Genomic DNA, 14,925 nt, shown 5'->3' on the forward strand with positions numbered 1-14,925 from the left:
TATTACTTGTTATTGTTTTCAGGGAGTCCTCACCTGCTCTTTAAAGTGCGACATACATTATAAGAGAAAATGATTGCTCATTATTGTTGTATTCCTTAATTGCCTTCTATATTAATGTGTTCAAAGGAATGCAATTTTTTCTCTTCTGCCCTTCTCTGCCTGCATCCAACAACACTCAGCATTTTCCACAGAGCTCAAAACTGCTCGCATTCTTATGAAAACGCCTCAGCTGTATGGGATTTGCTGACAGGAAATAAAAAGTGCACGACTTGAGAAAATGCAATACTTGATCCTGTGTATTGGTTCCATGGTGGCCATATAAACAGAAACTGTTAGTTACAAGAATTTCCAGCAACTCTATCGGCGCTAGAGCTCGTGTTCTGCGTAGGCCAGGTGTGACGGGAGCTCACCTGTCAAGAAAGTATGACGTTGCCTTAAAGGGCTGGGGTGAACTTTGATGCTTGTAAATATATTGCACCAGCCAAACTCCAGCTGCAAACTTGCAGTTTCCCAGGCAGATCTACTTCCTTTCACTAGAGGAATGTGAGCTACCGCAGATAGTTTTATGCTATATAAATAATGCTGATAGAGAGACAAGCCTGAAATTAGATATGTTAGATAGGCAAAATAATAGATTAAATAGGAAAGTTGAAGCATTTGTTAATCAGAAATATGAGTATGTTCCTTAAGGAGCTGCAGGAACCCAACTGTAATGATGACAAATGAGAGATCCCAGGAATAATAAGATCAGTCTTGCATATAGGCAGCAGCGCAACTGAGACTCTGTATGACATAGATGCGCTTGTTGTACAGAGAAATTGGGCCCTTATACTCTGATAGAGAACATTCCCTCTTCTTAACAGCTTGTACTTGACAGGCTGACAGAGCGAAGGTTGTGCCTTGTGCTGCTCCGCTCTCTTTCCCCTTCTGCTCCATCCTCCCTCCGGTGTCCTGCTGCATGGTGGGGCCAGGCTGAGAGCCGCTGAGGGCAGGGATCATATCCAAAGGGAGCAGAGACCAGGCTGGTATCCTGACCCTATTGTATAGGTTAAACAAGACATCTAAAGGATGGTAGATATTTTTCTATCTTAATAAATATTTTTTATTCTTTCATATGCATTTTAAAATGTTACTGTGTTTTCCCCTGCAATGTTTTAAAATAATTGGCACATTACTTCATGAATAGGAGAATTTCCTGCTAACAGACCAGATGTAGAATCAAAGCCCTGGGTAGACCTAGTCTGTTTTACTCCCAATAATCTATCACTTGGGTGTTTTTAAGGAATGATAAATTGCCTCTGATTCTTAAATAGGTTATTTTAAACTGTAGCCAGTCAGCCTCTGATAGGAGCCATATTTTGATAAACCATATAAATCATGTGCTGATTTTTACTTTAACTTACTTTCATTTTGTTATCTTCTCCTTAATCTCTTTGTATTGGTAGCACATCTGGGCAACCAAACTGAATATTTGCATGGAGAGCTTCAGAACAGATGTGCCACCAGCATGTCCACTGATAGTGTATTATGTCACACTTGCCTGAAGTGCTTATAATTTTTTTTGTGCAAAATCACTGTATGCTGGGCCTTAAAATGTACTGCACAGCTGCTGGATTGACATGGGGAGAAGGAAGGATATGCTAAGGCTTTTGTGTGGTTTTAGTCTATGCCTAGAAGTATGTCTTCTACCAGTAAATAAAACAGTGTAATCTCCAAAAGCCACAACTTTCAAAACTTTTAGGTGTTTATATTTGCACTGGATCCCATGCAGGTAGACTGATTTCCAAAACAGGCGAGCATTTGCAGCTTTTCTTGAGGTTAATAAAAATTCATTTTCTCTGAAATACAGTTCCATTCTGCAAGTTTCTCACATAAGATTTCCATGGTGAATATTAGACCTACACTGTGGAAAACACTGGGTACAGCATTATGATTAAAAAAAAAAAAAAGTTGGGCACCCACCAGATTCTACCAAATGTATCCAGAATCTTCCATGTTTAATCTCTTGGATGTATTATGTTGGAATAAATTTTTAAAAGACTTCAGCTATGACTAAGGAGAATAGTAGGTAATGAAGAACCTCCTCAGAGAAGGGAGCAGAGAACGTACTGTGGAGTAAGATGCGCAGGGTGATGCCTAAGAGTGAGTTCTGCCATAAGCATGTGGACAGCTTCATTGTCCTTCAGAGGCAACCCATTCATTCAAACGACATGGTGGGTCATCACATCCTTCACTCTCCAGCACATAAGCAGCAGAGTAAGAGCGCTACGATTAGGTGGGCAGCCAGCTACTTCCCACTTGGGTGAAAAGACTTTGCCAAAATCAAGGACAAGAGGGAAGCGAGTTGTTTGTTGCTTCTTCACTCCTCTTTGCAGATAGGAATCTAGACACTGGACTTTCTTCCTTCTGAGTAATATATACCTTTCCTCATTCTTCTGAGCACTATATACCTTGACTCATTGCAGGCCTACTTCAAAGGCACAGAAATCAGAGGGAGGACTCTCAGACCTTTTCTCACTAGGGTGAAGTCATACGTTCTCACCTCAGGACAGGTAAACAGTAAGTTGTCTCAGCTGAGATCTCAGCAAAGACATGGGAGTTATTTTCTCATCTTCAAGATCTATTTAAAATCCAAGCTTATCTCAGTTTATTAATGTACATGAAAACACCCTGTGGATTTTATTTAAAAGTAGTTGAATAGGTACAGTATCTATTTATTGAGGTACAACTATTTTAATGAAAAGTAAAACAGCAAAAACAAAGAGTGCAGGTCTTAAAACGTAAAGTAAAATTGCTGGAAGAGTAACAATGGTTCTGTTGTACTCCTATAAAAAGCAGAATGTGATGGCCTAATTGAGTTTTATTAGGCATGGCTTTCTAATTGTTGATGTGACTGAACAATCAAACCTGTAAAAGGTGTTTGGCTAATATTCTGAGCAGTGTAATTCCTTAAGAAAACTTAGCTATCATACAGTATTCACTTTTAATTAGTACCTTTCATGTCAGATAACTGAGGAATTAAGAGGATAAATAGAGCCACCTTAGCTTTTCATGGCTCATTTGCATCTTGTATAGACCTTTGAAGTTTAGTAGCATGTTATGTCCTCCTTACATTCAAATAAAACAGCTCTGCATGTCACGAAGCAACCAGTTCATGAAAGAAGTCTCAAGAAAACTCAGCATACGGAAGTTCAAAAGGATGGTGGCTCTAAGCTCTCTTTTTAGGAAGTGCTCCAGTACTTAAGCTTTTGCACCTGTGAAATTCAAGCAGTCGTTTTAAATAAAAGCTCTAAAAGTAAGCCCTGGCAGCTTAGTCTACAGAGGGTTGGCAACTGCTGTGGAGCAGATTGACAGCACAATTATTATCTGTGAGGTGTGCCCCACTGGGAAAAGGCTGAGCTTGGGCAGTTTCTTCATGTCACAGCATGTGACAAAAGGTTACCAGAAGTCCTGTCCTACCACAACAGTCCTTGTGTCAATTGGCTCTAGCAATGGCAGCCAGGCTTCCATTGAAGAACTTCTTACTATGATGTAAGAAGTGGCTGGCTTCTTGGCTGACTCCAGCCATGATTTGGATTAGAGAAGGATACGGGCAGAGAAGCATCATGTCAGTAAGAACATACACTGTCCTGGGTGATAGTAACTATGTGTGTATTTATTGTCCCCTTATTTTTTCCCCTTAATTTTAAATACCAACAATTAATACTATCCCCTTAAATTTCTCTAAGTCTGTGTTCACACAGTATTTAAAGAGGAGGTAAGTTGTTTCTGAACAGGGAGTCCTAGCAATGCGGAAGGCTGTCAGCTCCAGCAGGAGACAAACTCCTCAAAAAGCTCTTTTTCTCGTGTTATGCATGGAAGTCAGCGTGAGGTAGGACTTGGAGTTTGATCATTATTTTGTGGAACCAAGAACAGAGGGAAAAGACTTAGAACTTTCAGACAAGAAATCAGTTTATTGAGAACACTAGGCCTATATTACTCACTGATTTATCTAAGTAGGCAAACAAAACAAAGTATTAGAAGAGTGGCTCTCATCAATAAAAATATAAGCGTGCTTTTGTTTTTGCTGAGATCAGAAAAAAAATCCACCCTTAGAGTACAGATTGCCTTAGTTTGGAATACCCGTGAAGGAAAAAAAGGTTATAGCTGGTCAGGTTGACAGAGCTGGTGGACGTGGTGTCCCCTTTCACATATGGCTCAGGCTTTCAAGAACTCTCCAAAGTAGTAGACACTTAAGTTACATTTCTTTGTGATTTAGGCAGAAAGTGAATTAGTATTTGAGTCTCACATTACTTGAGCAAGAGCTCTACGCAGTTGAGGGCTTTGGGTTGTGCTTCCCTCAATTCTTCTGGTTGATGCTGCTTTTGTCCAAAAGACTTAATCACTGAGACAGATCGCAGGAAAAATATTCTTTACCTGGTGGTCACATTAGTCTTTTGAATGGTGGGATTATTTCTGCGCCATTCTCTGTCAGGTTCCAGTTCCATATCCGGTGAAAGTTTAATTATTTTTGCAAAATGAAGCGGCACTAATGAGAGACTGAGAGCATACAATGCCAAAGTCCCCTCCAACCTTTATGGGAGGTAGGAGATGGATGTTAAGCCTGGGGGGGAAGAACTTAGCAAGCCTCTCACAACCTGAACAAGTGATCCGAACTCCTCCAGTGAAAGGGAGGCATTAATCTTTCCTATAATGCTGTATGGATTTCGCCTCAAAATTCACACTAGAATTTCTGAGAAGTTCTGGGAAATCACACTTTGAAACATGTTTACCATCTGCAAGTATAAAACAATGTCAAACTAAGCCACCAAAAAAGCACAATCAAAACTTCATTAAAAATAAGGCCATCTCATTTTTAGGGTGTTCTCATAGCTTAGTGTCCTTTTATAGTTATAGTCTAAATAGACCTGCAAGCAAACCTTTCCCTCAGTGTCTCGGAATGAGTCAGTGCCTCAAGCTTCTCCTGGGATGGACCTCACCGCAATTTCTTGTTTCTGCAGACAGGCTGTGCAATAAATAAGCCTGAGAGTGATGCATAAGAAAAACAAAATTATGTTGTTAATAGGCAGATGCCTAGGAATGCAGCCGAGTGACACATTCTGAGTGTTATTTCCAAGCAAATATTGTTGTTTGTAAAGAGATAGCACAAGATGTAAAGCTATCCTGAAATTATAATCATAATTCACTGCTGTCTACTTAAAGAGAACTGGTATGACCCTTTATGCAGATACCAACCATAACAATGAAGGTAGGTCTTGACCTTTGACTTTCTGTTCTTCAAATCAGTATTTCTTGTACGCGTGCTTTCAATGGGTTATTAACTTTGGAGTGAACTATTCTCCTAAGCATGCTTCATTATAATTCCACTAAAGTTAATTTACAATAGTAGTAGTTTTGGCTTGCAGAAGGACCGAAAGGATTACCATTCTACCATGTTGGACATTACAGACACACACAATTAACTCTGAGAATTTTGTCTTCTCCGTTGGTTAGGTGTCATTTTATCTGAGAGTTCAGATTAGCTGACCAGGTGTTTTTCAGCACTACATTTCAAAGACAGAGATTTAGCTTTGTCTGATTTAGAACAGAAATATTCTTGAATGATGAGGGAAATTAATTTTGACCATCTGACACCATCTAGAAGAAAGGTATGAGAGTCACAGGTGCCAAGCAGCTCAGAAACCTGAACATAAGATAAAGGCTTTCCACTATTCTACTCTTAAGCACTCAAGCAACTGAATGAGCACAAGCCATAAACTCCAGCCTTGATCACTCAAGCACATAATATAGTTTAGTGCTCCAATGTCTAAGGTGTCACCTTGGTAGGAGTTATTGAACATGTGGTCTCAACAATTGCGCCATTAATTGTGAAGAGATAATATTCCTTCTCATTATCCTTCTGCAGCACAGTTATAACCAAATAAGGCAGGAGGAGACTTTAATAGACATGTGACTTCCAGTGAAATATTTTGACACCAGAGCCAATTAATACAGTTGCCTATTCCAGAAATTGGATTTGTTCAGTCCACATCCTTCAGATTCTTGATCCTGAAGATAATTCTCCCTGATACTCAGGAAACTTCAACAAAACAAAAAAGGACTGAAACAGAAAGCAAATCCTTTCTTATGGTACATATTCATAAGGCCAGGGAAAGTATTTCAGTAACTGACTGTCAGAAGTGCACAAGCTAAATTCTGCACACATCTTTGGTGTACAGGAGCTTCTTGTCTTGTACCCAGAGAACTCCAAAGAAGTGGACAGTGCTGGGAAGATAATTAACAGTACCGTAGCATAACTTGTGAAACAATTTTGCATTGCAGTAGAGATGGCATTGTGAGGTGCCATTTTTCCTGAGTCTCCTATCAAAATCACTCAGTTTGTCAGTATAAGTAATTATTTCTCAATTTAGCTCAGATTGACTGTCAAGACGCTTCCTCTCCCATCTCCTGTATTATATCCACTTACAGAAACCCTGTGCTTCGCATTATTAGCAAAGACATTTTTGTGCAACTTTACACACCTTCAGTGATGCCCAAGTGACCTCATTACACTTGTGTAGCTTTACACCTATTCCAACATATCCACTCTCTGATGGCAACCCAAAAGGATGCAATAAGCGTATTATTCAGCCTGCAGAATATATACAACATGCTTCGGAAAGAGCTCAGCATGAATTTCAGGACGAAGCCTGAATTTGTGGGACTGGCAACTAGCAAAAACATCAACCATCTGTAAATCTGATACAGAAATCACTGAACAGAATGAATATCAATAAGGCAGTTGATGTGCCAACACTTCTACTTACTACATCAAATATCTCTACTTTGCTCGTACTTTGTCTTTCCATCATTTCCCCTGTTGTATGTTTCTCCACCTCTTGTTGTCAATTACTAGCAGCTACATCATTACAATAATCAGATTATCTCCTAGGCTAGTAACTGCCTCGTTCCCTTCAGAAGCTGAATGGAGAAATTATTACAAAAAAGAAAAGCTATTCTTCATTCTGGGATAGAGAAGAAAGAATAACAAGACAGATAGCTCTATGGGCCCCAAAGCAGGAATTAGGAAAGAATTAACTCACAATACTTCACATGGCCAAGAACAGTATTTTCATTTTACCTCTGAAGCCCGAACAGGGATCATAAAGACCCAATTGTCAAGCAGGAAAATTACTGATACTGTTTATCAAGGCATTCATTTCTGGTCAGATGCCTACAGCCAGTAATTGTCCTCACCTACACAGGAAGGGCAGCACTCGCTGGTGTTCCCTGCTCCCAGACCCTGAGGAAGGTATTCCTAAAACTTTGAGAACATTTAGCTCTTTGTCACTTGGACTAGATAAACCACTTACGCAAGCTAGTAACAACCTCACGCAGTTTCTCTGATGAGCTTAGATACCATGGTGACAGTAGAAATATCTAGGATGGAAGACAGAGAAATTACCAAGTTATTTTGTTGAGAATCACCGCAAGGAAAGGTCTTAGACTTTCCTCTAAGATTTAACACTGAGCTAACTACCTCAATGTATAAAACACACTTTTTGCAACAATGACATGATTATAGCCAGCTAAGAAGTTTTCAGGAAAATTATCCAGCATAGTAAGAGAATTCAGAGTTTTCTACTCAGATGACTTAATGTAACCCAAAAAGATGTTCTTTTTCTCTTTTCAGTTGGGGCCAGACTAAAGACCCAGTCAATCGGCATTCCAGGCCTGCTGTGAAACGTTATAGCCATTTTTACAGACCAGTAAGCTGAGATGCACAGACAGAGTTAGTGTCAGTCAAAATAAGAGCTCAAGGAAGTTTTATGGTCTCATTAGTAGCCAGAAATGCTTTTGACATTTTGGGTAAAGAGGCATATTTCACAATGTAAAGACTGGTCTATTTATGTAGATGCACAATTACGAGGCATCTTTTTCAGCTGCAGTGCAGAAAAGCCTTTTAATTTTCATTTTACTACATCATGCAGGCTGTGATCACAATGACACTCAAGATTAAAGATAGGAAATTAAGCATGGCCTCTTGGACATTTGAATAATACTTTTTTATTGCTAATAATCATTCTTCCAGATCATAATAAAGGGTAAAGAAAATAAATTATATCATCGTTATCTTCATATCTTGATGTGTGATTTGGCTATGAACCACAGTGACTAAATTTAGTATTATTAAAATTTAGAATGTTACACTTGTAGTACATCACAAACCACCTAGAAGTTCCAGTCAAAGAGCAGGTTCCCATTGTGCAGCACATTTTAATTATTACTAGTAGTTATTTCCGCCAACAGAAAATAGCATCTCTTACATGAAGGTCTCTCACTGCACAAGCAGAATTCGCTACCCCACAGGTGATCTGGGACCTCCTTTCCCTGGAATCCAGAGGAATTAACATCCATCCCAGGTATTTAGTGTCAGCCTACTTTTGATACTTCCCAGATTTCTGTCTAGTAATTAAGGATGAAAGAAGGCAGTGTCCCTCCCTGAACCCAGCTGTATTGGAGAACTTGCTGAGAGCTATTGTTAGGAAGAGGAATGAGGTATTCTTTCCCTATAGTGACTTGGCAAAAATAGTCTACCAAACCAGCCAGTGATCCTGGGTAAACAATAAGATCCTAAATTAAAGGACAGCAAAGAAAGCGAGAATAAGCAAAGAATTACTATTCGTGGACTTGCCTACTCATCAAAGCATGGATGGAAGTAGTTATGCCAATATAAATATGTGCAGAATGTATGGTATGGTGTATCTCGATACCTCTCTTACTTCATCCATACTAGGAGCTGTACTGTCACAACTATTTTGCATTAAAATATCACATTGCTGACAGAGAAAGAGTATCATAAATGCTGTGCAGCTGGAGCTAGATGTGGTATTTTTCTTCTGAAGTTCAGCTGCCCAGTGACCTACCCCATGCCATCCACTCTTTTCAGGGTGTTTTTTTTCCTTCATGTTGCTATGTGACCGATGGCCAATTGGCAAGGAGAGGAAAGAATTATCTGGAAATTTAAAGTATTAAATCTGCAGTGGTTAGAAAGGATTTTTTCCTCCAACAGAGATTAAAAAAAGTGTGTGCAATCTGGCTGCATCTGAATGCCAAAAGAAATATGACAGCTCTTAATGCTTGGGAAAAGCTTTTTTAAAAAAATGAATTAATTTATTTATTTATCTCTCTTTATTTTTTTTTTTAATAAAATAAATAAAGTCTTGTTTCTTAAGGAAAAAAGGTTTAGGAAATCACACTCTGTCTGCCAAACTTTTTCAGTAACTTTTGAACCTGTTGCAATTCCTGAACAAATTCCAGCCTAATCTGATCAAGGGATAAAGGGCTCAAAAATTTATGTCCTCACAAACTTTGTGAAAATCAGGGAATGTATAAAGGAAAAATATCAAAACTAGGATCTCTGTAGTTGGACAGGCTGAAGCAAACCCTCTGGCTATCCATTACATTTGCCATGGCCAGGTGATCAGCACACGCGTCTCTAAATTTACTGTGACACCTGCCTTTCATAGTCATGGGTCTTGGGGTGGCACGTAGGCAGCGTAGGAGCAGAGCTATGGCTTCACAGTGATGGGGTACACGTGAGAAGATACAGGAATGCCGTACTCAGGTACTGATGCTGCTTTAGTTCTGCTGCTTATGGAATAACTTCACTTATTTTCTACTTTCACCTCTTGCCTGGCACTCTTCCTTTCCTAAAATAAAATAAATAATTCACTGTCTATCAATCACTCTCATTGCAATTAAGGTCTGTTCTGGTTCATGGCTAAGTCTAAGAAAAGGGAAATCTCAAGGAAATCTGAGCCCTTTGACTTAATGAACAAATTAGGCCAAATTATTGAGAACAGATTCACCCATTGAACTCTGTGAGAGGAGCTGTTCTTGACAGGACAGACTCCCCTCTCCCCCCCGCTTTAAAACTTCCTTTTCTCTCTCCTCTTTCTCTTCTGGCTAATCCTTGTGAAAATGTTTTTCTGGTTTCTGTCTCTTTTTTCTTATAGCTGCCTTGCCAATTCACTCTCACCCCAGGACCACTGCTCTCTCTGTATTGCCCCCTCTGCCATCCCATTATAGGGAAGATCTAGAGAAGCAAAGATAGTTATTTTGCCAATTTCCCATGGGTCTAGTTCATTGGACATGGTTTTGCAACTCTGAAATATTGTTTTAATAAAGTTCAAGAGAGGAAACTATTGGCACTAAAAATGAATACATACTTTTGGTGGAATCTTTTATCTTACAGGTAATAGAAGAGGGAATTTCTGGAGGAGACTTGATTACTACTGGGACAGAAGGGGGTAAATTGACTTCAGATATGGGATACTTCTAACATACCAATACTGTTCCTTAGCTCCAGATACAAACACGTACAAATGCCCTTTTTGCTTTCTTTTCTTTATTCCTGGTACTTTTTTTTTTACACATACTTTTGAGTTTAAATGGACCTTTCTTCATAGGATAACCTATCAGGGCTACTTTTTTTTTTTCTCTACACAAGATTGTAAACCCTAGTTAACCAATTGAAGCCCAAGAAACAGGAATTTTAAATGCTAACAAAGTTGAACTAAAAAATCAGTTTACTGGGTTTAAGGGAATGGCACTGTTTTAATTATCTGCATTTTAAATAGGGATCATCCATCACTGAAACATTTACAAATGACTTATTTTTTTGAAGGCTTCAACCTGAAACCACAGAAACTGAGACCGTTCTAGTTTTGAATTAAAAAAAACCAACCAAACAAAAAAAAAACCAAACCCCCAACCAGCACTTTTGTGGTTTTTTTTTTGGTTTTTTTTTTCATTGAAAAAAATAATATTTGAAAATGTTCTCATAAATTTACTTCCCGGTGCAGCGTCTCACTTCAGGCATTTTGCCTTGTTGAATGAGTCCGGCCGATGGGGGAGGGCTGGGAAGGGCAGACTCCCTTCAGGAGGGTGTGGAAAAGGAACGGGGCAGGAGGAAGGGTACGGCGCCGAAGCGGTGCGTTATTCATTGAGAGCGGAGGAGCGAACCGGGCAAGGCGGGACCCCGCTGCTCACCCTTTCCCGCAGCCACCTCGGAAACTTTTGAACGCCAACGCAAAGCCGACCGGCACCATGAATTATTAACCTCCAAGTTACACCAGCCAAAAGCCGAACACGCCGCCCCAGCCCCAGCCGGGGCTCCGCGCCTACACCTCCCGTCAGCCCGCGGCGCAGGGCCCCGCTCCGGCCTGCCCAGGCCCCTGCCCCCTGAGGGAGCCGCCGCCGCGGAAAACGCCATTTGGTAACTTTCGCCCGCTGGGCTGTATCAACCCCGGAAAGTGGGAGGGAGCTGTAGGACTCCCTTCTCGTTCTTCGGTGGGACGCTGCCCTCTTCCTCGGGAGGCGTCGCGGCAGGCAGCCCGGGCGGCTGGCGGGGCCTTCCTCGGGCGGTGGCGCCGCCATTGCGCCTCCCTCTCTCCAATATGGCGGCGCCGTTGGCGGTAAATTCGGGTAAGAGGAATCTGAGCGTGGGGCCGTGGCTGCTCCTCCTCCTCCTTCTCCGCGGTGATGTCGCTCGACGTCTTGCCCGCAGCCCGCCCGCCAGCCGGTCGGGCTACGCTGGCCCCGCGCCCCTCCTCAAAGCCCGCGGAGCCGGGGTCGGCGGCCTTCGCGGCACTGGGAAGGCCGAGAGTGAGGAGGCGGCGCGGCCCGGGCGGGTGGCGGGTTGTGGGGGCCGCGGTGGTGCTGGCAGGCGGTGGGGAGAGCGGTCTCCGTGCGGGCCTCCTGCCGTGCGGTGGCGTCCGGGGCGCTCAGGCCGCGCAGAGGTGATGGAGGTGCGGGGTCAGAGCTGCCGCCGTGCCCGGCCCATGCGGGCAAGGAGCGCATGAAGCTGGCGACGTGAGACAGCAAAGGCCACCTTGGTTCGAGAGGACTGTGTTAGCTCAGTGCGTGTGTGACGAAGCATCGCTTGTGTATTGCTCTCATCTCAATGCTGTGCGCCAATAAAAGGCGAAAAAGAAATGTGTCCTGAATTTTGCTCTGTTCTGCAGAAGTAGTCTGGAAATGTTGAGTTGGTTTCTCTTGCGCTGAGCGTTGCTAGGGATTAGGAGCATCAGGATCATTCCTGGTCCTTTGAGGGCCTGTCACAAGGAGCTGTTTTGGGTTACTAAGGCAGCACTTACCCAGTATAATTGGGGAATAAATCTAATACAAAACAAAATGACCAGATAATGGGAGAATAATTTAGGAGGTCGTCTGGTTCAAGCCTCCTTCTCTTCCTTCCTCTTAAAGCAACATCAGCTCAATCGAGTGGCTCAGGGCCTTATCTAAACTAGTTTTGAATACTTATAAGGATGAAGATCTTCCCAGAGGCCGCTCTGGGCTTCTGTTACAATGTGTGACCACCCTCACGCGTTGGTGGTTTTGTTTTTGTTTTTTTTTTTTTTTTTCCCTGCTGGCTAATTGGAAGTTTTGGTATTGCAGCTTGTGTCAGTTGCTGCCGATCTTCTCCCGGGGTACCTCTGTCTCTGTTTTCTGTGAACAGTGCCATACAAGAGTTGAAAACAACAAAGCCCTCATCTCTCTTTACCTTTTTCTCTTAAGACTGAACAAGGTTGGTTCCTTCAGCCTCTCCTCATTCATCCCATTCTTCAGCTCCCTATTTCAGTGTCTTACTCTGGGCACCCCAAAACTGGACACAGTACTGGAGTGAAGGACTCTCAGAGATGTCTAAATAATCACTTCCCTATACCTGCTGGCTGCAACTCTGTTAGTACAGCTTGCCTTTGCTGCGAGGATGTGCTGCTGACTAGTGTACAGCTTCCCATCTACCAGGACACTTGGGTGTTTTTCTGTAACGCTGCTTTTTAGCCCCTTGGTCCCCAGCCTGCACTGTTGCTTGGAGTTATTCTGTCTCGGGTGCAAGACATTGCATTTGCGGTTGTTGACACAGGGAGAACGGAGACCCTGTGAAAAGCAGTTGTGAAATATGGGCATGGCCAAAAAGTCTGTAACTAAGATGGTGTGTGTCATAGTGACTAGTTAATAAAGTTAAAAGCTCCATTCCTGTGTCAAGCAAGGAGCAAATTTTACGGAGAAGATACTTTGATCTAATGGAATCAGTTCCATCCCTGTTCCCTCACAGAAAAACAGTAGTAAAGCAAAGGCCCTTCGTTTGAAACATGACTTTGTTAGAGTGGAAACTGGAGTAGTTCAAATGAGGCTACACTTTACTGTATGAATTGCATGGCAAGAAATTTTGTAGCTTTATAATTAAAAAGAAAAAAAGAGTTTTGCACCTAAAAGATGGGCTAAAAATTAAAGCAGATGTGGCACTAGAACTAATGAAGATTTTGCCTTAAGTTACAGTGTATACCCACCACTATAAGGGTGGTGTAAGGTGGTGTACCGCCACTGTGAGGGTGATGAGGCACTGGAACAGGTTGCCCAGAGAAGCTGTGGATGCCCCATCCTTGGAAGTGTTCAAGGCCAGGCTGGATGGGGCTTTGAGCAGCCTGGTCTAGTGGGAGGTGTCCCTGCCCATGGCAGGGAACTAGATGATCTTTAAGGTCCCTTCCAACGCGAACCATTCTGTGATTCTGTATATTGTTTGTGGAACAGACATAGCGTGGTTAAGTCTATAGCTTGGCAAAAAGTTCAAGTTTAAGTATCAACTGCTATTGTTGATAAAAGAAGCAACTTAGCCTTTCCTTCCTTGCTGTTCCTGATGGGATGGTCAGCCTTTCTAAAACTGTAACAACAATAGGAATAGCATAAGTGGTGAAAAAGCACGATTGCTACAGTCCAACCTTTTTTCCATCCCAGTTGTGTATTCCTTTCTCTGCAATATTCCATCTTTGTGCTAGCATAGCGTGTGCCATCACAGAGCAAACTGGGTTGTAGATGTGATCCTGCTGAAAACAAACTTTTTTGGGATTAATTTACAGTTTGAGAAGTTAGATCCTTTTATTTGTTTTAGTGCCTTACAGTACGTGTATTTGGGCTGGTGCAAAGCTATTGTGTTGTAGGGACAAGAGCAAAGAAATGGGCCAGGGAAATAGTTGAACAGGTTTTGGCAGGCACCGTGGGTTGCTGCTTTTCATAAGAGTGAAAAGACTGTTTAGAGTGGAAGTAAATCTCTGAACTCTGAAGTTATGTGAGAGAGACAGTTGACAGCCTGGAGTGTGAAATTACTTGTCCAATAGTATCTATTTTTAATGCGTCTGTTTAGGCAGGGGTAACATGAGGTGATTAAAACACTCTGATGTTTAAAAAGGACGGAGGATTTGTCCTTTTTACAGGCTGTCCTCTCAGATACAGCTCTTCTGGCACTGCTAATTGCATTGTAAAGGACAGCGTGCGACACAGTAGTTTTTGTTAGTGCTGAGTTTGGGGTGAGAGGGTTTGTTTTGGTTTTATTCTTGTTTTATGTGGTTTCTTCCTTTGCAACAGAATAAAAGTAACAAAATTTTGGGTAGTTTATTGCTGCTTCCAAGACAGCTTAAGTACTGGTAAAACTGACTGAAACCAGGGGTCTCAGTCTCTGAGACCTGCTCTTGCCTCTGTGCTCACTCGCTGCACTTCGACTTGGCTTATTCTGCCTTATTATTCAGGGCGTCCATGTAGCATTTTGCATTACTTTGAGGTGGTGTCTTGATTGTATGAAAGAGAGGGGCATCTTCACATCAGACTAGCTACCTTTTGCTTGCTGCCTTAATGTAAGCAGCCTGGTCAAGATGAGCTGCAGATATATTTGACTTTGCACCTATTCACTTTTACCTTGAGGGATAGAGCTGGCTAGAACAAGATACACAAAGATAAAATGTTGCCTCTGCACTTGATTTTATACCGTAGTATTAACTTGTACATTAAAAAGAAGAGGGAGAGGGAGAAGTTTAAGCCAGTTTTGAGTGAAATGTTAGTGTTTTTGTAGATAGGCTAACCTGCAAGGCATAGTTCCATTTTATC

The 14,925-nt window shown here is 41.8% G+C and overlaps 1 protein-coding gene across 2 annotated transcripts in view; it reads left to right on the plus strand.

The window, feature by feature from the left end:
• The first annotated feature begins 10,984 nt into the window (after positions 1 to 10,984).
• The window catches only part of NUP205 (nucleoporin 205), a 55,163-nt gene continuing 51,222 nt past the window's right edge, over positions 10,985 to 14,925 (plus strand). The window contains exon 1 of one of the 2 annotated variants that reach the window (XM_054215135.1): positions 10,985 to 11,469. In XM_054215135.1, the coding sequence (XP_054071110.1) occupies positions 11,442 to 11,469 (28 nt within the window). In that variant the 5' untranslated portion in view covers positions 10,985 to 11,441. Of the gene's footprint in view, positions 11,470 to 12,549; positions 12,572 to 14,925 lie in introns of those variants that run through there. The other variant, XM_054215144.1, reaches the window with a different exon arrangement.

This window comes from Rissa tridactyla, chromosome 1 (genome assembly GCF_028500815.1).
Source record: "Rissa tridactyla isolate bRisTri1 chromosome 1, bRisTri1.patW.cur.20221130, whole genome shotgun sequence".
Taxonomy (NCBI): domain Eukaryota; kingdom Metazoa; phylum Chordata; class Aves; order Charadriiformes; family Laridae; genus Rissa; species Rissa tridactyla.